A 26,365-nucleotide genomic window follows, 5' to 3' on the forward strand; every position below is an offset into this window, starting at 1 on the left:
ACATTCTGCGTTTTTTGACCCTTTATTATTCTAGTTACATTTTTATATCTGTGCTTCAAAGTCTCAAGTGGTCCCATCTTTCAAAAAAAAGCTGTTTCTTTTTAAAAACTATTTCACGATAATTTAACAATAAAAATAATATAGGAAATTTGGGAAATCACAGAAAAATAGAAAATGTGTCTGCCAATGGACTTGTTTAGCATTTTTATAATTTTTCTTCTACTTCTTGTTTTTCTATACATATTTATGTTATGAAGCTGGGATCACCCTGTAAGTAGTTTCATAGACTGCTTTTTCTACATCTTCCACATCTCATTAAAATCCCTAAAAAAGATCAATTTTAATAATTAAAATATTCCTTTTTATATATTGTGACATTTTTGCTTTTCTACTGTGGCAAAATACACACAACATGAAACTTACCATTTTAACCATTTAAAAATGTACAGTTCAGTGGCATTTATTATATTCACAATGTTGTGCAGCCGTCATCACTATCTGGTTCCAGAACATTTTCATCACCCCAAAAGGAAACTCAGTATCCATTAAACAGTCACTTCCCATTCCCTCCTCCTCCCAATCCCTGGCAACCACTAATTTGCTTTCTGTCTCTATGGATTTGCCTCGTCTGGGTATTTCATATAAATGGACTCATACAACATATGGTCTTTTGTGTCTGGCTTCTTTCACTTAGCATAATGTTTTCAAGGTTCATCCATGTTGTAGCATCTGTCATTATATACTATTCCTTTTTATGGCTGAATAATATTCCACTGTGTAGCTATATCACATTTTGTTTATCTGTTCATCAGTTTCTGTCAGTTGATGGACACTTGGGTTGTTTTAACCTTTTGGCTATTGTGAATAGTGCTGCTATCAACATTCATGTATAAGTTTTTGGTTGAACACCCATTTTCGTTCTTTGGGGTATGTACCTAGGAGTGGAATTTCTGGGTCATGTGGTAATTCAGTGTTTCACCTATTGAGGAACCACCAAACTATTTTCCACAGCAGCTGCACCACTTTACATTCCAATCAGCAAAGTTCCAATTTCTTCATATTCTCATCAACACTTATTTTCTGTTTTTTGTTTGTTTGCTTGTTTTGTTTTAGCCATATAGTGTGTATGAAATGGTATGTCATTGTGGTTTCATTTATATTCTCTAATGACTAATGATGTTTCCTTGTGCTTTTTGGCCATTCGTATATCTTTTTTGGGGTTTATGTATTGTAACTTATTTAATAATTTCCCTAGCTTTGACATTGGTTCCTTTTAAGTTTTTGCTATCATAAATAGCATTGCTATGAGAATCTTTACATAAAAATTATCTGCATGACTTGTTATTTCTATAGGATAGTGTTCCTCAAGTGGGATTATTGAGTCAAAGGTGTAGCATTTCTAAGGCATCGATATGAAGAATCGGATCCAATACTGCATGTGTGACGGACACATGCAAGTGACCTGGAGAGCCTTTTCAAGTGCCTGTCCTGGGATTTCCACCCATGACTTACCACAGCAAGCTCACTGGGGTGGGACACAATTTCCCAGGGGATTTTGATATGCAATCCAGCTAACAACCATCAGCCCAATTTCTTCTGCACCCATTTAGGTCTTAACAAAAAAAGAGAGGCCCTTTAGAACTACATAGAGTTGTCCACAATTCTGAGTAGGTTAAGCCTGTTACTTCCTCTGCTGTGGGTGGCATGACCGGTGGTCCTACCCTTCTGCCAGAGCGAGCTTCCCATCACCCAGACCCCTTGTTGGTTTTTTTCCACCTAAAGTCTGATCTTCCCCTTCTTGTTCTTGTGGAGTTGATCATTTTGAACCCATCTTTTCTAGAGAGGAAACAGAGGTTTCTGTCTGTTTTGTGACTGGCCCTTGGTCATATAACGCCTACTGATCCAGGCTAGACCAGGTCTCTGGCTCCTCAGATCATTTCTTTCCACTTCCCTCAGTTGCACTGTTTCAACATTTGTGATTGGTCATGATTCAAGAAGCAAAACGTAGTCGCATAATGCCAAATGTGCTCAGAGTGCTCTTAAAGAGAGAACAGGCCTTAATATGTCTGGGCTGGCCGTTTCCATCACACGGGACTTGGTTTTACTGCCTTTGGCCAAGGCCACTTTCATCCCTGGGTGGAGGAAGGGCAGCCAAAGGTCCCCCTCAGTCAGGACATGCTCTCAAAAGAACTGTGGTCATATTGTACATTTTAAACCACTGGAACGTTTCATGTTGACTGGGTAACAATTGCTACGAGTTTTGATGTTAGGTGTGTAGTGTAGATTCCCAAATCTAGATTTAACATGGAAAGACACTAATGGGGTCTCTCCATCATTTAGAGCCAATGTTGGGGGAGTGTTGGTGAAGAGAAGGGGGTGTAGAGTCACCAAGACAGGTGCCAACCTCAGGTATGGTCGGTTGGGCCACAGGAGGCCTTAGAACCCTACCTCCCTGTTACCATGTCTCAGGCCTCAGTTGCCTTTGTGGTTGGGCTAGTATAGTGGAGGTCAGGGGCATTTTCTAAAATTCTGCTGCTAAGTAGAAACACACAGCAAATTAGGTTTTATTTAAACTCAATAACTCACTCTCTTTATTAAAAGCCTTTATTTTCTCTGTAATATGACTGTCAAGATTATATCTTCAAACTTGGCATTGAGATTAACATCCTAGGAGTGAATCTTGTTTTCCTAATGTTAAAAAAATATATTGAAAGCTAATTTTAGACTGAGAAGGACAGTGAAAAAAAGGGAACCATAGGATTCTCTGTGGTGCCTTTCAGTTAAACGTTACACATACCTTTTAAATCTCATATCTTTGAGATAAAAAGCACATTAATTTACTCATGCCTATTTCATTTTCAGAACTTTCTCATAGAGCCACTTATATTCGGTATCAAGGCATAATATATACATGGTGCATACATTGAGCTCTCAAATCATATTTACCAATATGATAAAGTTTAAAACATGTTGTTAAATATGTTTTGTATTTAAATAAATTTGGATAAATTGCAAACATATCATTGCAACATAGAGTGAAAGGCCAATACTGTAGTGACTATCAATGTCAACATTTTAACAAAGTTTTTGGTTATCAGAAGAACTTATGTTTTTGTTTTTTTTTTTTAAGTTTTGTTTTTTTTGGAGACAGGGTGTCACTCTGTCGCCCAGGCTAGAATGCAGTGATGTGATCATAGCTCACTGCAACCCCAAATTCCTAGGCTTGGACAATCCTCTCACCTCAGCCTCCTGAATAGCTAGAACTACAGGCACATGCCACCCTGCACAGCTAATTTTAAAATATTTTAGAGACAGGGTCTCACTATGTTGTCCAGGCTGGTCTTGAATTCCTGGCCTCAAGGGATCCTCCAGCCTTGGCCCCCCAAAGTGCTGGGACTGCAGGCGTGAGCTATTGTGCCCACCCAGAAATGAGTTTTTTGTTTAAATCACAATCACTTAAACTTCATAATTGCCTTCTCCCATGTTATTCATGTTATTTTCCAGATGGACAGGAACAGCTTAAAAGACTGCTATTGTTTGAAGGGCACAGAACAAGATGGAGTGTGTGTGTGTGTGCGTGTTGGCAGAGGAGGGGCAGGGCATGGGAAGGGATAGGGAGGGAAGAGATTTGGGGTATTTTCAAGCTCTTGCTGGCTGGAAGTAATGCATTTTAAATTGGCGTTACTGTAATGTTCTGTGTCAGCCAAGCTTGGGCTTCTTTTATGTCTTTAAGCAGAGGCAAGGGGTGGGGAAGTGGAAGGAGTATGGGAGGATGGTGTTTGGAAATGCTGTAACTTGGAGAAGGGACTGCTTATTGTAACTCTCCCGAACATATACATGTCTAAAGTCAGCGCTGTGCCCTGCCTCATTTGTCACTCCAAAATACATTTTTTTCTCCATCGATCTAAACCATTTCCAGGCCTTGTTCAAGTCCTGCCTCCTCCACAGACACTACTCTGCCTTCTTAGCCCTTCTTGTTCCCCCCTTTTCTTTTCTTTTTTTTTTTTTTTTGAGACAGAGTGTCGCTTTGTTGCCCGGGCTAGAGTGAGTGCCGTGGCATCAGCCCAGCTCACAGCAACCTCAAACTCCTGGGCTTAAGCGATTGATTCTACTGCCTCAGCCTCCCGAGTAGCTGGGACTACAGGCATGCGCCACCATGCCCGGCTAATTTTTTCTGTATATATTTTTAGTTGGCCAGATAATTTCTTTCTATTTTTAGTAGAGACGGGGTCTCGCTCAGGCTGGTCTCGAACTCCTGACCTCGAGCGATCCACCCGCCTCGGCCTCCCAGAGGGCTAGGATTACAGGCGTGAGCCACTGCGCCCGGCCTGTTCCCCCCTTTTCTAAATCAGAGAAGGCGCCTAGGATATCAAAACTAAAGGGACCTCCAAGTTATCTATCTCTCCAATCTGTCATTGTGCAGAAGGACAACTTGGCATCCATTTGCATGAAGTCTGTAGAACACAGTTCAGTTCTGTTTTATACAGTTTAATTGTTTTGTGTGGGTTAGGCTTATTTCCCCAGCTATATTTGGTACTCTCTGAGGAAGGGACTATGTCACACATTTCTTTTCTATATTTCATAAAAATAGCATATTGTAGATGCACAGAAAACACCTTCAACTCTGTAGCACTTCTTTGCATGATGCATGATAGGATAGGTAATGGGAGAGGCTTGTTTGTTGTGGCACAAACTAGAAACAACCTGAATGTCCATCCAAAGGGGAATAATTGAATATGTTATGATATATCCATATGATGGAATATTATATAGTTATTAAAAGAAGTTAATCCTATAGCTACTGACCTGGGGGATGTCCTCAATATGTTATTATTCTTACAAATTGCAAGAGAGGGAAATAATAAAATACGATTTTTGTGATAACAATGTTAATATCATATATCTGTATCTGTATTTTTATATGTCAACAGGAACACGGTGAAAGATGTCAAAGGATACACATTAGGTTATTAACACCGGTGATAGAAAAGGTTATTCAGTTTTTTCTTTATCTGTCTTTGTATTGTTGCACTAGGAAAACTACTGAGATTGAAATTCAGCAAATATAAGATAAAGAGAAAATGGATGGGGGTTTTGATGCGTTAGAAAGTCTCTCTCCCATAATACTTCTTCCTATTTTTCAAACTTTGTGTGATCGGAAAAAAATGAGTTTATCCTTGACTAAATTTTAGAGTCAGGAAATAAAGATAAAGAAATAAAGATAGCGCATGTACTTGGGTTAGCTATATTTGCTTTGTTTTGTTCTTTCAGCTTGAGACATGAAGATATAGTTTTTTTTTCCTTTCTTTCTCATGACATGAAGATAAGCTTTCTTTTTACCAAAACCTAAACTGTGAAGGTAGCACCCAAATTGAAAGCCTTGAGGCTCTGGTTTCTGTGGTGAGGTGGGGAGAGAAGTAGCAGGTTGTACCGATGCAGGATGCTAACTGACTTCAGAGCCCCAGGAACTTCCTGTCCCAGAGCTGAACAGAGCATGGTGAGCAACTGGAGGAGCTTGCACAAGTGAAAGAGCAAAGCAAGCGAATGCTGCAGAACTTCCGGTACTCCTCTGCTGATGCTGGGCTGGGGCTGCTCCAGAGAGCTCTGTGTCCTACAGAGGAAGTTGGTCAGAGTCTTTCTGAATGTAGGCAGCCAGGCCTGAGAGCGTTAGCCCTTGCTACAGTAAAGGTGAGGATAGTTCATTTACCTTTTAGATCTGCATCTTAGCTACCAGAAGAGTGTTCCCCCAACTACTCAGGGATACTCCATCCCCAGGATCCCTCACCCAGACCGTTGTTGCAGTCTCCTAACTTGTTGCACCCCTAGTCTTTTCCTCTAGTTCACCATACAATCCATTTCTAGAATGATTCTCCAAAAGTACAACTCCTAGGTCACTCCTATGCTCAAAACCCATCCATAGCTCCCCAATTCTACAGAGGAGAGTCCAAATTTCTTAGCCTGCCATTCAAGGCCTTCCATGACAGGATCCCTGTCTCCTAAGCTTACTTCCTTTTTCTCATGCTCCAGCCAAATAAAACTGTTCTCTGTGCCTGATCAGTCTCCCCAGCTTCTGTTTACAGTCTTCTGAATGAAAGAAGGGATATTTCCTTCCCATTCCATTCATTTCTGCTGTTTCAATCCTCTCCAGTCTCCAATATTCATTTCAAAGGCTGCATCTTTCAGGAGGCCAGATGAAACGTCTCTCCCTTTTCTGTGTACTTCTCCTGCGGTGTTTGCCTTACATTCTAGCTGTGTATACTTATATACTTCTTGTTACACCTTGGGAACTCATTCCTGGGATAGACTGACTAAAACATCCCAGTGTCTGAATTTCTTATACTTAGTAAATGTCTTATGCTTAATAAATCTTTGTTGAATTGAATTGAATATGGTTGTCTGATATGTACCAGATTAATTTTTAGAAAACATATCTTTCATCTCTTGTTGGAAGGGGTAGTGTGTAGAGAAATAAAGGAAATATGAACAGGGTTGATGTCTCCACAAGGAAATACGATATGACTGTCCTTTTTTTTTTTGTAGAATTTCCCATTTTATATTATCTAATGTTTTTCAGTCTCTTAGGCTCCTCTCTCTTCCTGCTGTCTTAGCGTTTCCCTTTGAAATCTATCACCGAATGCCCTTGCCAGGATTTTGGGTGGAGAAATTGACAACATGCTTCCAAGAAGAATCCACGGAGGGAGTCTCTAATAGATTCACATTCCTTGTGACTGTTCTGGCTTTCTGGGCAGCAGGGGACCCTTCAGTCATCTCAGGCAGAGACTAATCCAGGTGCTAGTCAAGGCTTAGATTTGAGAGTGGTCAGAACAACCAGGACCAGGAAGGTGACCAGGAAGGTGCACAGGTCCCTAATCCCTCACTTGTGGAGAGGTGGTGAGGGTTTAACTGCTAAGAATGCACATGAAATTCAAAGAAAAAGAACTACAGAAAGATAGGAGAGGGTTTAAAGGAAAATTTTGATGGGCTTTGGAAAGTTTTGATTGTGTAAAAAGTGGCTTGCTGATGTTTTGAAAGAATCCAGGTACTAACAAATATTAGACAAACCCAGTTTGGAGTTGCCTGAATCATGAAGGACTTAATGGGATGAGTTAACCCATATATCTCATATACGGTAATTCCAACCCTCTTGAATACAGCAAGAGATTGCCACATTTCTACTGAATACCTTTTATTTCCACATATTGATTTTGTTGTTTTTAAAGGACACTTGAATTTCTTTATGTAGCTTCCAATTTCTGAGAGTCTCAAAAATTATAATTACTCAAGACTGCAGAAAATAATACTATAGTTATGGATCATTTTCTGCCATTTTTTGTAAGGAATATTTTTCACTGTTGCCCTTTTTATGATAAGAGATGCACATACCAGGCTTTAATAAAAAGTCGTGTTTTACAATGCATCCTAAAACAGAGAACTACTTTCTGTATTTGAACAAAGAAATTATACTGAATATACCTACAACCCTGAAAATCATCTTCTGCCATATAGTTAGTTTTTCCCCCACAAACGTCACTAAAATTGTTTATATTGATTAACATTATTAAATCATTTCTCATATTTGAAACCACATGAATTCAATAAGCTGTAAGATATAGTTATACAAAGAATATAGGAAATAAAACTTCTATAACAATTTTTCAAAACAGGAAACTGTTATAGAGGTATAGATTGTTGTTCTTTTTGTTTTGCTAAAATTACATTGAGTTAAATATTCTGCATGAACTAAAGTCTTGGATCCATTGTGCTTTTGCTTAAATTAACTTTCTTTAGAAGTTAACTCCCCAACACTAATTAACCTAGCTAAAGTTTAGATTTGATCTCAAGCCATTTGAAACTAGACAGAGTGAAAAAAGATGTGGGTAGTTGGCAGCAGATCCTGATAAAAATATGGCACTTGGCAAAGTATGTCTGCCTTGTTTTGCTTTGCTTTTCTCTTTATGGATGTGGCCTATTTTTGAAATGTTATGATTTAAATTCAGTGATCAAGTGACACGTCTGACAAAACAGAGCTTACATCCGCAGAGGTTCTGTGGGGCAAAAATGGAAGTGTTCCAGAACTAAGGGAAGTAACCTCGATTTCACCTGGAAACATTAGTGTCTCGGGGGCAGGAGATTTGGGCTATATATAAAAAATGAAGGAAAGGGGCCAAGATTATGTGCCAAACTTGCATCCAGGAATAGAGCAGACATCAAAGAACTGAAAACAGGGTCTGTTGTTTCCACCATATCCTGGTAAGTAGCACCTGGGTAGCCTGCGATGAAGGAAGACAGAGAAGTTCTTTCCTATGATGGCTTGGATTGTGGCAGTGGTCTTCTCACTGGGTCTCTAATTCCAATCTCTCTTCTTCCAGTGCTCAGCGCACACTGTGGCCAGCTTAAATGTTTGCAGAAACTCCATTCCTTTCTCTTGCTCAAGACCCCAGTTCCTGTTTGCCCACAAGATTGGGGTTAAAACTCTTTATGCTGATGTGCCATACCCCCCCACCAAGCTAGTCACTTTTTTAACCTCACCAAATATTGTTCTCCAACATCAAAGATTTTTTCCACAGTCTAGTGCTTCAAAATTCAGCTTAGCACTCACCTCCTACATCTTTCTGATAACTCAAACCCATACTGAATCTCCCTACTTTGAAAGATTGTAACTTTTGCTTTCTGGCTTTTGGTAAGATTGTTTCATTGGTAGCTATTTTGTTGATGTACAGGAACTATATCTAGAAATATATACATATATTTAGGCACTATATAGTATAAATATACACACACATAGAGAGAGAGAATATATATTATATATGGTGGCTTTTTTCCTTAGTGTATAATATTTGTCCATAAGGAGAATGTTGAAACTGAGGTTAAATTCCTGATCATGAATCATATATATTATATGATGTTATTATGGTATAAACATGACATGTGAGAGAAAGTACTGAATTGGGAGAATCAGGAAAACTAAGTTCTAGTCTCAGCTTTGCCGCTAATAGGCAAATCATTTGACCTACTCGCTCCAAATAGGGAATTTATTTCCTTCATGACCATCAGAAGATCATAAAAGAAAGGTATAAATACATATGTTTATGATGACCTTAAGTAGTAAAATTATAATCTCAAGTCCCATCAAGCAGGCATAAATAATGGCACATTTTGATTAATCATAGAGAGATGATATATTATTTCAGTGGGTTATTACTGGTTTGTAGGTTAGACTTCTGAGACTATGGCGACATTTTTGAGGTTGCCCAGTATAGCAAAGGCGAAGCTAGGCTCGGTTTGATTTTTGCTTCCCTGTCTATGAAAGCTTCTCTCCCAGTATGATGGGCTCCTCCTTTAGAGGTGGTGTGGAGTGAGTTATAATCCTAACTCAATTTATTTGCTCTGTAATGTTTGAGGAGATCTTTCAAAATCCCCTATTTTTCCTTTGGTGGGGTGGACATAATGTACTTACTTGTGAAGGTTTTTGAGCTTAACTCAAAGTCAAAAATAATGACTATTTTTATTGAGTGTACACTAGGCGGCCGGCCCTGCACAGGGGGCATTGCATATATTATACCATTTCTTAAATACATCTTGTAAAATGACTGTTATAACCCTGTTTTATAGATGAGGAAACTGAAACTGAAATGGCTACAATTTAATCCCGGGTCGGTCTGATACCATAGCATTAATCTTCCTACTCCAGTAAAAAAAGAGAGAGGTTGGAGGTCAGTAAAAATCAACATTGCCTTCAGATTTCAATTTGACTGATGCAGTTGTTTCATCATTTCCTTTTGCCTAACCTTTTGTAAATAACTAGTAGCAAAGCTGACATGCCTGGGTTTTATTTTACCTTGGGTTAGCTGTTCTCTGCTGAAGATGCTAATGAGTAGTATAAAAGAGCAGAGAAACAGCCAAGGAGAATCTCAGGAAAGGAAGGAGCAACAAAGGATGTGAATGTTCCAAAAATTTGGTAGTTGGTCCTTGAATAACAATTTTATAGTCAGTGCCTATGTGTTATTTTCATTTTGGAAAAGCTTAGGTAATAAATTAATTTTCTCCTTTTTCTGATTAAACATGGTTCCTTTTAAACATAGCTCCTTTTTCACAGGAGTGAACAAATAGATACTTAGTGAGAGGGTATTACCATTAGTTAAAATTTTATGCTTTTTCTGTTTTTATTAATAACTGGAAATATGACATACATTTATTCTGCAACATAGCCCATAGGAGACATTTATAGACATGTAGTCCTGGCACGCTCCCTGATTTTTAAAAAAATGTTTATGAGGACCCAGTATATTTTGTATAGTTCTTATGGTACTTAAGAGAAACAGATTTTGGTTTTATGACCATCATCGTTCTGTGATGGAGTGAGCTTCTCCCCAAGTAAAGAGTGATCTGTATTCAGGAAATACTTAATGGCATCCTAGTAGCAGATCACACAGCAGGACCCACATGAATAGAGCCAGCAAGTTTTGTCCATTAAATCTAGTGACTCGGTCAGATTTTTATTATCCTTTTGCAAAAATGTAAGCGCTGGCTCATACAAAAACCAGTTGTTACCTAATGGAGTGTTTCAGCTTGTTCATATAAGTTGATGGCTTCACATGGCCAGATTATTGCTGTGTCAGCTATTAGCTACTAATAACACGCTCCTTTCTTGCTTTAATGACATACTGTATTCAGAATGCTCAAGTATGGACAGATGTTTAGGAATATCATTTTTTCTTTCTTGGGTATTGATTGATTCCCAGCACCCACTCCTGATTAGAATGTAGGGTGTTTTCTTTTAGACATGGAGTCTTTACTTAGCCTAATCAGAAAAAGACAAGCAACACACCAGGAATTTAGAAGGAAATTCTGGAGCATCTTCTGGATGCTTCTCGGGCTTATTAAACATTGGCCGTAGTTACTGATGCTCAGTGATAGCCTTTGTCACTCTACTCATCTTCCAAAGCCAATTTATTAGTCAGGAGCATGCAGCTCTGACAAAGGGAAAGTGAAGTGCATTGTACAGTGGTTTTAGAAAAATCGAGATGGTGGTTTCCTTAGGGGATTTTGCCAGGTGGTGGTGGGGGGGGGCATTAGTGATATCACTGCTGGATGGAGTGGGTGAGTATTCTAACTAGCCAAGCTCTCTCTGTAGAACCTGTGATGGCTTCATTCTTAAATGGAGGGTGTGTCTGATGCCGCTAGTAGTAACATATTTTTTAGTGGAATTGAGGAAATAATTGATTTGGAGTTTGCAGATGATGAAAATGATAATTAAGCACCCGAGTTTTAGATAGATTTATTCTTATTTCCTAAAAACCTGAGCCCTCAGGGATTGATAGGAAAGTTTTTGTGTGTTTGATGGCACATGGTGTGTGTGTTTACTTTTACTAAGAACTCTCTGGGAAGTTTAAGTTCCTCTCTGTCTTGAATAAAGTGGATCCTTCAACTCCCTCACTTCCTTAATTACACAACCTGAACCTTTACTTTTATCTCCCAGGTAACAAGTTACCATCTTGCTCCCCCTAGTGGAATTGTAACTCTACTTCAAAGTTTGAGAATAACTATCACTAGTACATCTGATTTAGCATCTTATTTTTGGAAATCAAGTATTTTCAGTTTGTTTTCAGTGTGAGAGTAAAGGCAAAAAAAGATTTAATTGGATGGGATGATAGAGGATATGGGTAGCGAAAGTGGTTTTCTCCTGATAAGGGTTCAGTTCCAAGTGTTAGCAAGGTCAGCTGTAAAATTTATAATGGCTGCCAAAGTCAAGGGGCCCCTCTATTCTGCTCTTCTATCATAGAGGGGTCAAGTTATCAGCCTGGCAGACAGTCACCTCTAGAAGGCAGCCATCAACACTTCTGGAAGAAGCAGTAGGAGGCTGGTAATTGGTGATGTTGAAAGACAAGGACAGGTTGCATTTGAAAAACAAATTCCCCTTGTGCCATTGGTAAATTAGGCCCAGGAAATATCCTTCTGCCTTGAGAATCTAGGTGAGGGACTGTGCTGATATTTGCAGCATATGGTAATCATTTCCAGTTTACAGCTACTAAGCATGCTAGGAAAATTCTAGCAATTGAAGCTGAAATAACTGCATACCTCTCTTAAGAATTTATATTTCTTTATGGAATGATGATCAATGATTTCATGGTATCTGAATCTCCTTTTTTTTCCTGCCACTATTTATTTTCCACAGTTTTAACCCCTGTTATGACTTTGTGTTTATTCAGTTTTGTAGCCTATTGCACAGAAAGTACTCTTGCATTGTATGTGCTAGGGCTGAAATGTGTGAAACTTCTAAAAGAAATACCTTCATATGCCAATGCTTAGGACTCTGCTCTTGGATAGGTAAGGCTTTGCTTCTAAGCCTTATCAAGGTTAAAGCAAAAGCTACAGAAGTTATAATGGTTGCCAAATCAGTGGTCAACAGAATATATAAATCCTTGATACTTATGAGCAAGAATATTACAATTAGAATATTCTCCCTTTAAAAAATCATGTAATACAGACAGTATTTAAGTATATCTTTTTCCAAATATTTATTGTCAGGTTAAGTATTTACCTGGGGGAAAATAAAACAGCAGGATTGGATTAAAATTCCAACAGAAGGGAATACCAAAGTGCACTCTGGGCATATTTTATTTGGGAGTATGGAGAACAAAAAAAGAAACATGCATAATGTTTAAAAAATAAATACTACTTGTTCAAGACTCACAGTAATTTAGTTCTAGAGGTACATCCATGCAGACACACAGCTTCAATTCAACAAAGTGTGTTATCTGTGAAGTTCCGTTTTGGACTCCCACGATGCTTAGATTTATAGTTGTGAAGACAATGATGTCACGGTGGCCACACAGCATAGCTGGGGCTAGAGATATCCATCTAGCAAGGCTTTGGGCTGTGGAGGACAGGCGCTTTTCTGTTCCACAGAGAGTGAAAGGGGTTTGTATGTGAATCAACATGTATCTCTATGCATATGTGCATGAGTATAGACAGGTATGTGAACATACATGTGGGTGTATGTATGCACATATGCGACTGCAGCATTGGAAGGGTTACAACAATAGCTCAGATTCTTTTTCCCAATGGCTTCTGGGAATTCTGAGCATTGGAAATACTCTACCAAGTAGCTTTTAGCAGTGCTAGGCCCAGAGGTCTTTGGGAGGGTCTACACACCACTCCCTGCTGAGGGACTGGCGCTGGCATTGTTCTCTGGCGGCTTGGTCAGGGTGCCTCCTTTTGGGAACATTACAGCCATAGCTTGGAACGCTCATCTTCCTTAGGAAGTGTGAGGACTGAGTGAATGCAACAGAATATCTGCAAGCATTCCTCACACTCAGGAGTAGGAAGCTTTGCTCACCTCATTGTGTTCCCTTAAAGTGACTAACTAGTGTGTATTAACTCCTGGGTTAGGTTGATTCCTTAGAATCTTAACTTCTCAACTGTTAATTGACCACTATTGATTTAACCCTAAAATCTTGTCAGACTCTGCTTCTATTTAAGATCCTATGGGTGTTGGGGTTTGTTGTTTGTTTTCTCTTAAGATTCAAAAAGGCAGAAATGCACACATGAGCATTTGGCCACAAACCACAGCATATAGAGAAATAGGAATCAGATGAACAAGATTCAATATTTTTGTTGAAGCCCTGAATTGTGTCTGATTCTGTGTCTTGTGTGAAATGTGGTTCTCGCCATGGGGCAGATGTAACCTGGAAACTTAGTCAGGAAAAGCATGGAAGGATATCCTGGTCTTGAGGCAGAGCAACCAGCTAAGACTGAGCTAGGGGACAGCTTGTATTCTTTTTAAGGCTTCTTTCCAGCTACCTAATTGTTAGCAATTTGAGAAACTATCTATACACCTTGGCAAGAAGCAAAATTGAGAGAACATCTTGGGGAAAAGAAGAGATACATCTGTCCATTTGCTGGAAACTTTTATGGCAGAGGGGAAACACATGGGCAAATTCCTGGCATACTGAGATATTCATCTGCAATTTGACATTTTTTATATGGTGTTTCCTCAAGGAATCTTACTATATCCTACTGATAATACTTACATTGGCCCACCAAACTAACAATAAACAGCATCAAAACCTGTAAAAAAGGTAATAGGAGAGTTAAAGAAAAGAAAAGCAAAGAAAAGCAAAGAAAAGAAGGTTTAGAAGGAAAATGAGGACTCAGATTCCCAAGCAGATAGCACAGGGAGAGGTCAAGGAAGGTGGTGCTAATGATTTTACCTGAGGCCAGTGTTTGCTGCTAACTCCTAAAAATCAGGTGAGCACTTGTTAAAAATGTATTACTAGATTTGCAGGTCCCCACCTCAGATGTATTAAATCAGAATCCCCAGGAAAGGGATCTGGGAACATTATTTTAATAAGCATCATGATTCTTATGATCAGACAACTTGGGGAAACTGCCGTCGTCTAATTGTCTACTAGGACTATGTATTTCTAAAAGTTGTGAGTGGATGTGTGTGTGCATGTGTATGTATGTAATTGCCAAGGATTTTAAAGTTTAAAAAAAATTGTCAAATATTCCACATTGGCATTGTTAAACATTTCTTAATGAAAACATCTGTGATTTGTGTAGGGTTGTATGGTTGCAGAGGATTTTCTCCTGTATTATCTCATTTGATCCTCATAACAATCCTATGGGGAGGTTGGCAGCACTGATCATGCTCACCCCCGGACTGCACATGGGAAACGGGTTCAGCATGTGGCTGGCGAGTGGTGGGGCTGGCTTTGAACAAGATCCTTCACCCTGTGGGGCAAACACAACATCAACCCCAGAGCCTGCCGCTCTTCCTCTTTGTCCACACGCTCCAGTCACCAGGCTGATAACTATGTTTCTAACATATCTGGTTCTTTGCACATCCATGCCTTTACATACCTTCTCTCCCTCTTCCTAGAATGCCCTTCCTGCCCTGTCTGCAACTCATACTCGTTCTTTAAGGTGCCTTCCACGAAGCTTTGCTGGATATACTCTTTTCTTCATCATTCTGCCTCCTACCCAAGCAGAGCTAGTTGCTCTTTCAGCTGCATTTCCGTCACACTGTATAGATCCCTTTACTGTATGTTGGGGTCTTATTTAACGTAGATGAATCCAGTAGTAAGAGCTCAGTAATGTGCATCTCTCACTCCCTAACCTGCCATCACACCACTTACTCCAAACAGGCAGTGGATGTAATCCTGTTTGAAACAGTCAGAGCTTGTTGGCTAAAACCATGGGAAGTGTTGGGGAATAATTTTGAGGGTTTTCCAAATATTGACAAAGGAGTATTCAGGTGGCCAGAAACATGGCCATTAGCATCCTCTAGAAATGGAATTCTTTGAGACTACTAAGGAACATTGTCTAATAAGAAGTGGAGGAATGGTGGGGGATTGTCTGTCTTAGTTTGCGTGGCTGCTATAAAAAAAATACTACAGACTTGGTGGCTAAACCAACAGAAAATAATTTTCTCACAGTTCTGGAGGCTAGAAGTCCAAGATCAAGGGCCATAAGGGTTGGTTTCTGGCGGGGCTTCTCTTCCTGACTTGCGGACGTCCACCTTCCTGCTGTGCCCTCACATGGCCTTTCCTTCTGTATGGAGGCACAGAGGAACTTGAGAGCTCTGGTCTCTTTTCATCTTTTTATAAGAACACCAATCTTTTCGGATTAGGGCCCCACCCTTATGACCTAATTTCATCTTAATTATCTCCAAATACAGTCACATTGGGGGTTGGGGAATACAACATATGAATATTGGGGAGATACAGTTCAGTCCATACAGGAACTATATACACAAAACCACATATTTGGTGGTTTCCTTGTTGGAATTTAAGTGCTTATCAAGGACATTTTCAACTATGGGTGATTTTCATGTTACACTCACTTTAGTTCATAGCCCCAGGTTAGATGTGACTTCTGTCATGGCCTTCAGATCATATTATAGTTATTTCTTTATATAAATTTCTCCCACGCTGGACTTCTAGGGAGGGTAGGTCTGAGTCTTACTCATCTTCATCTGCCAATTGGTAATTATTGGATAAACTTTTAGGGGAAAAAATCCTCTACTCACCATCTGTATCTGAATGCAATCGACTATATTAATGGTAGTTCTAATTCCCATTCTCTTGTGTTTGCAGCCACCACTGGTCCAAGCAATCTTCAGCGGTGATCCAGAGGAGATACGGATGCTCATCCACAAGACTGAAGATGTGAACGCTCTGGTAAGAGATGCTGTGGTTTGTTAACTTGGAGCAAGGAAGGGCTCTTAACCCTTTCTGTACTGTGGACTCCTTTAGGATCTGGTGAAAGCTCTGGACTGCTTCTCAGAATACTGTTTTTAAACCCATAAAATAAAATATATAGGGTTAGAAAAGAAATAAATTATATTGAAATAGAGTTATCCAAATGTTAAAAATCTAATTTTTTAACATTCTAATAATCTAACAATCTAATAATAATATATGTGCTTTTTCATCAACACATTTAAACAATAAGATACAACAGAAGAGCTAATAATGACCATGATTTAAAATTAGTGATGAGCATAATAAATATTTTGAGTTGTCTGCAACAACTCTAATGTGATATGAACATACCTGTGATTTCTACTGGTGACAGAAGAAATCAAGGTACTGCTGATGCTACTGTGGTTTGTTGCCTATATCCATAATGGAAGGAAATGTAATTTTCAATTAGAAGTCACTGAAAATACAGATGTAATATTTAGGATCGAGTCAATGCCCTGCAGCAGAAGTTGGCAACCTATGGTCCAACACATACATTTTTTTCTACAGGCTGCCTGCTAAAAATGGTTTTTATTTTTTAAATGGTTGGAAAAAATCAAGATAAGAATAATATTTTGTGATGTGAAAATGACATGAAATACAAATTTCAGTGTTCATAAATAAAGTATTGTAGGAACACGGCCACGCTCATTCATTTGCATGTTAGCTGTGGCTGCACTTGTACTGCAACAGCAGAGTGGAATAGTTGTGACAGAGACTGTGTGTGGCCCACAAAGCCAAAAGTATTTACTATCTGGCTCTTTAGAGAAAAACTTTGCTGAGCCATGTCCTAGAGGGTCCACGATCCTGGGATCAATAGGTGAACTAGGCATTCCGTGTATCCTCTGAAGTCACAGGTAATAGATGTGTGTACTTGTGCACATATATATTTTTCTGTGAAAAGGCATTTCATCAGATCCTTAAAAGGATCCGTGACCTCCAAAAGATTAAGAACCATTGGGTGTGGAAGGTCTTGCAACAAACCAACCAACCTGTAATTAAAAAAGGAAAAAAAATCAAGGCAATGATTTAGCCTTTTCATAATTTCCTGGACCTGGAGAGTGAACACGCAATTACAAACAGTACATGCTACTAATTCTCTTAATGTAGTTCAATTGCAAAGCACTTAGGTATACCAGGGAGAGGAGTTCTCTTTAAAATGTCTAGTGTTAGGTAGAAACAACAGAAATCATCAAATACCTCTTCAGTCTAAGAGGAGCTTTGCCACAGGAAAGTGAATTGTGTCTAATCCTGTTGGCTGAATGCTGTATTCCAAAGGAGAGTCATTTGGTGCAGTTGTCCCATGGCAGTGCAGGTTGGTGTGGCTTTTTGCAAAAGCTTTTGGCAGCTTCTCCCCAGCTGGCACTGAAAATAATAGGGCAATGTTTTGTGACATTTTTTGCAAGGCAAGCACGAAGGAGGCCAGGGACAGACTACTCAAGAAGGCAGTTGGGCATTTGTCCAGCGCCTGTGGGATGTGACCTGTACTTCTGAGACGAGGCCAGGCAGGCAGGCTTGCTGTCCAGTCTTCTGACATCAGCAGAGTCTACCCAGCCGGTTTTGTGGCTATGGACCAAGCCCAGGCAAGCCTAAGGCCAAGTTGCAATCATTTTTCTAACAATTGTGAGCAAACAGAAATTTTGTTCCATCATACATACCAAAAAAGATTGTACTGGCCTCTGGGTGGCCTTGATTTCCCTTTGGGAATGTGACAAACAGTTGTTGGCTGGTAAAGGTTAGGAGAGACTAACTTTAGTTGTAAATCCAACTGTATCACTGAAGTAGTTACATAGGTTAACTACTGTAACACATAGACCTCTAAACATATGGATGGACGTTTGATGTACGAAGAAGTTCAGTGCTCCTATAAACAGATTAGAGGGGTGGCCCTTTTCTGCACGGAGTCCCAGCTATCAACATTCAATTTCTAAGATCCCCGTACAGAGTGTCTGCAGTCCTGCCAACCCAAAGGGAAAAACGAGCATGAAGGAAAAGCACGGAAGGATTTTTATAGGTCAGCTTAGAAGTGGCACACGTCACGTCTGCTCATACTCCATTGACCAGAACTCAGAACTCAGCCACACCTGATTACAAGGAAGGGTGGGGACGTAGTGTAGCTGTATGTCCCCAAAGAGTCAGAGAACATGGATTTTGGTGAGTAGTTAGCAATCGTGGCCACATCAGGTTTCGTCTTACAGAATTCTAGGGAATTCCAGTGATACCACTATTTGTCTATGAGGTGTCTTATTCATTCCATGGTTATTTACTGAATTGAGACTCTGTGCTAAGTGCTAGGGACACAGCAATGAGCTCTTTCCCTCCTGGGGCTACAACATGGCAGAGAAGTCAACAAAGGAGAAATCACACTGTGATGCATTTTTGAAAGGGAAAATTCCAGATGCATGCTATGTAGGGGGTAGGTTAATCATGAGAATCTGATACAGTGCTGCCTGAACTGAGGCCTGGGGACACGTAGGAATTTTCTTTGTATTTGTGGGCTGCTGGGCTTGTGGCGGTGGGGAAGGGGGATGGAGGGAGGGAGAAGAATAGATGAACATGTGAGAGATTGAATGAATGAATGAGCACAAGGAAGGCCTGAGTTCCTTAGGTTGACATTAGGGCTTTTTGGAGGCAACAGTCCCTTTTGTTCCCCTCACACCTCTTGAGACTCCCCCTCACCTCCCTCTGTCCCCTCCCTCAGGAGTGTATAAAGGAGATCATTTGACCCCATGTTCTCATCAGGTGTGTCCTCTTATCATGCTAACAACATGCTTTGCTGGGGGCGGATTAGGTAGTTTAGGGGAGGTGGTTGTTAGCAAAGGGCATTAAGTTGTCCTAATTCTCACTTCCTTTCCGATGTCTTCTTTACAACCCCGCTCCCCCCACGCTAGCCAAATAAACCTACCTTTCTCTCAGCTCCCACAGTTCTTTGTACCTCACTGATCACGTTTGACTACTACTTGAGTTATTTACATCTTATTTTAGTTTTGAAGAACTACAGTTGACCCTTGAGCAATATGGGCTTGAACTGCGCAGGTCCACTTATACATGGATTTTTTCAACCAAACATGCCTAGAAAATACAGTATTCCTGGGATGTGAAACCCACGTATATGGAGAATTTTTGTGTATGTGGGTTCCACAGGGCCCACTGGGGGAATAGAGTATGTGTGGAATTTGACATACATGGGGACCTTGGAACCAATCCCCTGTGTATTCTGAGGGACGACTATATGTGCTTCATGTCGTGGTTACTATCTCATTCAGTCTCATTTGCTCAATCACCTAGTCCAGTCCTTGTAGCACATGTTGAGTGAATGACTCAGCCCCATTTTATTGCTTATGTTGAGCCAATCTGTGTTGACCTATATTTCATTTCTTCCAACAAGGACAAATTGTTGAACAGAGGAAGCAGCTGGTGTAGTTAGTGACCCTTAGGTCTCAGTTGTATGACTGGCATTTCTCTTTGTAAGATTGAAGATCTGTAGATTGATCTGGGGAGCCCCTGAAGGACCAGGAGGGGTCCTCTGAGTCTTTCTAAGGTTTCTATGACTAGTGGCATGCCAGCGCCTGGAAATATGGGATGACCTTTGTACACTCTTAGATCCATTTAAATCGACCCAGGTATGGCTGATAACTAGAAAGATTTTAGAAGCCTCCTCCATCTGACTAACCAAACTGAGCTCAAGGTGGAGAATAGCACCTGAATTCAAAATTTCAAAGAGTGCAGAGATTCTGAAAACCACAATTTGAACTCAATAAAGGCATCTTTGGGATTATGTCATGACAACTTGACATGAAGAGGACAGTCTTACTGTGCCACACTGGAAGAGGGAAGAGACAAATTGGCACCTGTCAATGGCAAGTGACAAAGATGGGAAGGGAACCATGCCACATGAAGAGTGGTTGAAGGGACTGGTGATGTTTTAGACTTGGAAAGGACAAGAGAGCTGTCCCAAATAGTTCAAGTTAACACTGTCAAATTGTAATGGAACCAGACATGTCATTATGTCATGTGGTTGTAAGCTGCAGAAAATAAGATTTCAGCTCAAAACATAAGAAATAACTTAATAGAGCTGTCTGAAGAAGTAATAAGTTGACTTGGTAAGTGATAAGCTCCCTGAAAGACCATTAGACTGGACGTTCTAAAGGGGACTAATATTAGCACATATGGCCCTATTCTCCTATTTTGTGCCTTTGGCCAACATCACTTATTGAAAATTTCAATCAAAATTTCTCAGGATAGCACTGTTAAATTAAACTATTAAATTGAAGTTGGCATATAAACTAGAAACCTCCTTTCCTTGCCCAGATTAGGTGATGTTTAAAGACGCTTACAACTGTGAAAGACTACATTTTTTTTTTGTGCGTCTCATGTGATAGCAAACTCATGATGTTTATTTCTTTTTAAAGAGTTTCACTAACAGAAATATACACACTCGCATATACACACACCCCCATTATCATACCAAATAGAATTAACAGTTGTTTCCTCAATATCATTTAATACCCAGTGCATGCACACTCAATTTTATTTTGTTTCAATAGTTTTTAAAATGTTATTTTACAGTTGGGTTGTCCCCAGGTTGATTATTTTAATCCATCTATTTTATACTACAAAATAATTTTATAAAGCTGTTAAGGTTTATTATTTGCTCTAATAGGATTTGACACAAGTATATTGGTGCATTTTGCTTACTTTCTCCAATTCCAAGATGGGAAGGGATGATATGTGACTATAATGGACTAAATCTTCAGGTGAAAGCTAAGCTTATGTCAGTAAAGAACTTACAGTAAACAAAAGGGAGAAAAACCATTAAAGCTTCAGTTTTTGACTTCAGGAATTAATTCAAGTAATGGTGGTCTGCTAGTCTCAAGATCCAAGTGAGGAAAAAACTGACATTATGTGATGAGGGGACTTTTAAAAGAAATAAGACAAATTAACAATAGTAAACTTGTAATTTGTTCGTGTGTGTGTATGTGTTTGTGGTGGGATGTTGTAGTATTTCTTTAAAAAAATAGATTATATTTTAAAAATCTACCCAGGACTCAATATAGCTCTACCCAAAGAATGTGATCAATTTAATATCGTCTCTAAATTTTTCTCAGCTTGATTCTATCATGTCAAATTCCCTCAAACATTAGAAATAGAAACTATAAAGCCCAACTTTTTAAGCCTCTAGATTGCTATGTATTTTTCCTAACCTATATATTATCCTACCCGTCTTTTTTTCTTCTTTAAGAAAGAATTTGATATAGGAATGAAGACCTGAGTTGTTTTGCTGGCTTAGTTACCTGGGCATCCTCTAAATTAGACCTAAATCAGCAACTGCTAGGAGTAAGGAAGCTGCAGGGAGAGGTGGCAAACTCACATCGTCCCATAAATGACAGAAGTGCACGGTCAGTGCATGTGATGAATGGCTCAGCTCTCGTCAAGTGTTGTGCAGGAATGCAGGCGCAGTGTGGCCCAGACTTTTTAAGTTTTTAAGAGAAAATACAGGAAATCTCTAAATTGTTAAATGTTGGTTCCAAAAGATGATCTAACAATGTGCAGGCCAAAGAAAACACATCTGTTGGCCAACTCCAGCCTGCAGGCCACCGTTTTGCTAACTGTGGATGAAGACAGCAAATATTCAGCAATTAAGGTTTCTCTGGCCACTTGCATCTGGAAAGCGAACGCTGTGGTCCTGAAGTTGAGAGCCTGGTGTTCTGGGAGTGCAGTGGCCTGTGTTCTTCAAGCGTTGACAGTATTTTCGGCTCACTGGTAGGAGTGGGGTGGGGGAGGGAGGGAAGCTGGTTGTCCCTTCACAGTTCTGGAAATGGTGCTTTTTGTTCTGAGGGTAGGTGCCCATCTTTCAGCACTTGCCTGGCAATATAGTCATATCCCTGCATTCCCACCCACCCCCCTTGTTGGACCCCGGCCCAGGATGTGAGGCTGTAGTTTGGAAGCCATGACCTGTGTCCTGTAGAGAATGATTTATGAACTCCAGACAGCACTGAGCAAGCTTCACAGCCATTTAAAAGGTACGAAGGCAGGTCTGGTTAGCCTTGTCACTAATTATGCTATGGAGGAAGTTCAGCAGCTTAAGGCCCGATTTCTCTGGCACTGGCTGTGGAGGCTGGAGAGCCAGCCTCTGTGAAAGAGAAATCTTACGATGGTGTACAATCTGCACCCTCCACATGATACAGATGGGTGTTTTGGAGCTATGGAAACATTTCAAGTATATGGCATTAGTATTATTTTGCAATTGCTAGACATTTTTACAGTATGAAGAAAAATTGAGCGATTAAGAGATATACTTTGCAAATAGCTTGAAAATTTGAATAATCAATGATGTTATCCTTTCTTCACATTAGATATTCAATTTGGGGAGAGGATATAAATGTGAATAAATGAGGCACATTATTCTTATATGGAAAGAAGATAATAATTAAGATGGCAATTGTTTGAAATTAATCTGTAAATTCAGGGCAGTTGAATTGGGTGGTAGGTGTTGGGTTGGGGAAACTTTGCAAAGTAATTCTGAACTTTATCTAGAAGAATAAACATGTGAGACTAGCTAGGAAATTTTTGAAAAAAATTGATGAGAGGAGAGTTTCACAAAATATTAATATATTAAAATAAATTATTGAACTACAGCAATCAAAACAGTGTGTTACTGGCACAGGAATAGACAAACTAGTGGAACAGACTAGAGAGTTCAGAATTAGAACCAAGTGTATATGGACATTTGGCATAGGATAAAGTAAGCATTTTCAATCACTGGGGTTGAGGTGGATTATCTAATAAATGGTGTTGAGACTACCGCTAGCCAGATGTAAAAATATAAAGCTGAATCCTTACCTAATTTTTTTTTTATCAAGATGTGGGAGATATTTTTGCAATCATAGTATGGGGAAGGACTTTCTAAGCATAATAGCAAAGACAAAAACCATGCTAGAAAAGGTTTTACCTTTAAATATATAAAAACTAAAGACTTCTATATATTAAATCATAAATAAGTTAAAAGGTAAACTAAAAATATGTACAATATTTGTGAAAAATGTTGACATTCCTAACATACAAAGAACTCTTTAAATTATTTAGAAAAAGATAAACACCCAAATAGAGAAATGGGCAAAGAACATGCAGAGGCTACTCATACTCACTAAAGGAAAAATGTAAATCACCAAAAAATATATGAAAAGGTGCTCAATCTCATCCTCACCTGAAATCTAAGAACTCAAAACAAAAAGCCATACAGCGTCATTCTTTACCCATCATATCAGCAAAGGTGAAAATCAGATCTCAACCACTCTGATACCTTTTTGGGGAAAATAATTTGTACTGCCCTTTGGAGGGCAGCTTGGCAGTATGCATCAGCATTCTAACTGCACACAGATGCCACCCAGGGGAATTTACCCTAAAGAAAATGATTGCTCAACTATATACACAAAAAGATGTTTGTTGCTGTGAGGTTTATATTAATAATAACAAGAAATTGGAAATAGCTGGTAGATTCTTTCTTTTTTCTTTTCTTTTTTTTTTTTTTTTGAGACAGGGTTTCACTCTGTGGCTCAGACTAGAGTACAACCTCAAACTCATGTGATCCTCCTGCCTCAGCCTTCCAAGTAGCTGGGACTACAGGTGTGCACCACTGAGCCCAACTAATTTTTCTATTTTTTGTAGAGTTGGGGTCTCACTCTTGCTCAGGTTGGTCTCAACCTCCTGGGCTCAAGCGATCCTCCCTGCCCCCTGCCCCCCACCTCCCAAAGTGCTAGGATTACAGGTGCGAGCCACCATGCCTGGCTGGTTATTTCTTAAATATATTACAGTATATCCATTTGTGATTATATCATGCTGTCTTTAAAAGGGGTGATTTGTATTTACATGCATTTAAATGTATATGTATTTATTACATATATTATTAAAAGGTAAGATCTTCAAGATATATTAATATTTTTCAGTGAAATTTGTCAAACAGCATTTATCATGTGTATATATAAGTAGATAAGAAGAGATATAGAAGAATGTTCTCTAAAAGGTTAATTATAGTTGAATCTGGATAGTGGGATTTTAGCTTTTTTAAAAAATTCCTTTTGTATTACTAAAATGTTTTGCACTGAGCATGTATTGTATTTATAAATGGTAAAAACAAATTTATATAAACACACAATCACAAGAAAGCCAACAAATCAAGCTTTCAAAATTGCTTACATTTAGTGTAAGGATTTGACTTTTAAAACACACTTACTGTATTTGTTTGAATAGGTATAGAGCACATTTCAATGACATGGTTCTTATTACCCATAGCGAACTTTCAGTGTGATGAAAGTTCCCACCTTTCATCACATTTCAAGGGACTCAGGAAGTGGTGTTGCCATCTTAGTAGAGTTATTTTCTTCTACCATCATGCTTCCCCCTTTTGGAATAAGTTTGAGGACCCCCTTTTTTTGATATTAAAGACTGAAAATGTGTATGGATGAGATTCTAGATGACAATAACAAAATCTAATGCCTTTTTATTCAGGTATATGAAACACATTTGCTATCATAAATTATGGCAAAAGAATTATTAGTTTTGATTAGGATAAAAATCAAGTAAAAGTTTCCAGATACCCTTTATTTTCCAAATTTTCCAATTTCTTTTACAATGAAAATATACTTTAATCAGAAAAATTTTAAGAAGTTTTGTGGAAAAGTGATAACTCATATTTTTAAAATGAATTGGACAGAGGTAACCACATACTCAGATTATTTCTAAAAGACATGCTTAAATTAAAAGGACATAAAGCATATTTTAGATCAATTAGTTCTGCTGGCCCTGATTTTTACCAAGGATCTCTTGCTTTAGGTTTCAAACGTTAAATAACTATATAATTATGACAGCCAGAGGGCCTTCCAACTGTAGTTTTGTAAATGTATTATCATCACAACCTTGAAACACTGACTTTAAAGAAAAAAAAATTGCTAAGACCTTAAATGTATATGTTAGTCAATTAGGGTAGAAGCCTGGCAGGGGTGAGGGTGAGATTTCTTTACCAGGAGGGTGCATAGCTGGCTACAATCAGGTCACTTGCTAGTTTTCTGCTCAAAAGGCGATTCCTGGCAGTGTAGGACAGGATGTATGGGTTCTCGCTTAGTATTTTTTAAAGTCATTCTGAATATAACACAGGTTGCCTTCTCCTTTAGTTCTCTTCCTTAACTTCTTTCTGGCTTTCCCTGTCCTCGTATGCACATATTCAGAGTTTCTGATATTATTCCTTCACAACCAAGCCTGTATGTCCCTGCTCGATGTATTTTATTTATTAGTAAATAATCCATGTCAGTCACATCGAAATGCAACTATAGGTATAGTGAAACGAGCACTGGGCTTGGCTTGAAGACGGAAGTCTTGGGTTCTGTGTGTCCTTGAGCAAGCCAACTAACCTTCAATGGCCTCAGTTCTATAAAATGGACATGATAATAAACTTTATGAAGTATGGTTAGGGAGATGAGATGATAGTATTAATAGTTGTTTTTTTTTTTTTTTTTTTTTGGAGACAGAGTCTCACTCTGTTGCCCGAGCTAGAGTGAGTGCTGTGGCGTCAGTCTAGCTCACAGCAACCTCAAACTCCTGGGCTCAAGCGATCCTCCTGTCTCAGCCTCCCGAGTAGCTGGGACTACAGGCATGTGCCACCATGCCCGGCTAATTTTTCTATATATATTTTTAGCTGTCCATATAATTTCTTTCTATTTTTAGTAGAGACAGGGTCTCACTCTTGCTCAGGCTGGTGTTGAACTCCTGAGCTCAAACAATCCGCCCGCCTCGGCCTCCCAGAGTGCTAGGATTACAGGCGTGAGCCACCGCGCCCGGCCAGTATTAATAGTTTTGAGTAAAATAAAAGTTTATTTATTTCCTATGTACAACAAGTCCAGAGATAGGCTGTCTAGGACTAATATGACACTCTATGGTGTCACCATCCAGTCTACGTTTCCTTTTGTGCTGCCATCCTTGGTGCATGGCTTCCCTCTCATTGTCCAAAATAGGCACTTGAGCTCCAGCCATCACATCCAAATTCCAGCTAGCAGGAAGGAGGAAGGTAGAAGAATGGTATGCTCCGCCTCTTTAAGGGCACTTCTACTAAGGACATGATTGCT

At 39.3% G+C, this 26,365-nt stretch overlaps 1 protein-coding gene across 3 annotated transcripts in view; it reads left to right on the plus strand.

Moving 5' to 3' along the window:
• Positions 1 to 26,365, plus strand: part of ANKRD44 (ankyrin repeat domain 44) — a 284,470-nt gene that overhangs the window by 91,663 nt on the left and 166,442 nt on the right. For all 3 annotated transcript variants that reach the window (XM_045558960.1, XM_045558961.1, XM_045558962.1), the window contains exon 2: positions 16,101 to 16,184. In XM_045558960.1, the coding sequence (XP_045414916.1) occupies positions 16,101 to 16,184 (84 nt within the window). The remainder of the gene's footprint in view (positions 1 to 16,100; positions 16,185 to 26,365) is intronic.

This window comes from Lemur catta, chromosome 8, assembly GCF_020740605.2.
Source record: "Lemur catta isolate mLemCat1 chromosome 8, mLemCat1.pri, whole genome shotgun sequence".
Taxonomy (NCBI): Eukaryota; Metazoa; Chordata; class Mammalia; order Primates; family Lemuridae; genus Lemur; species Lemur catta.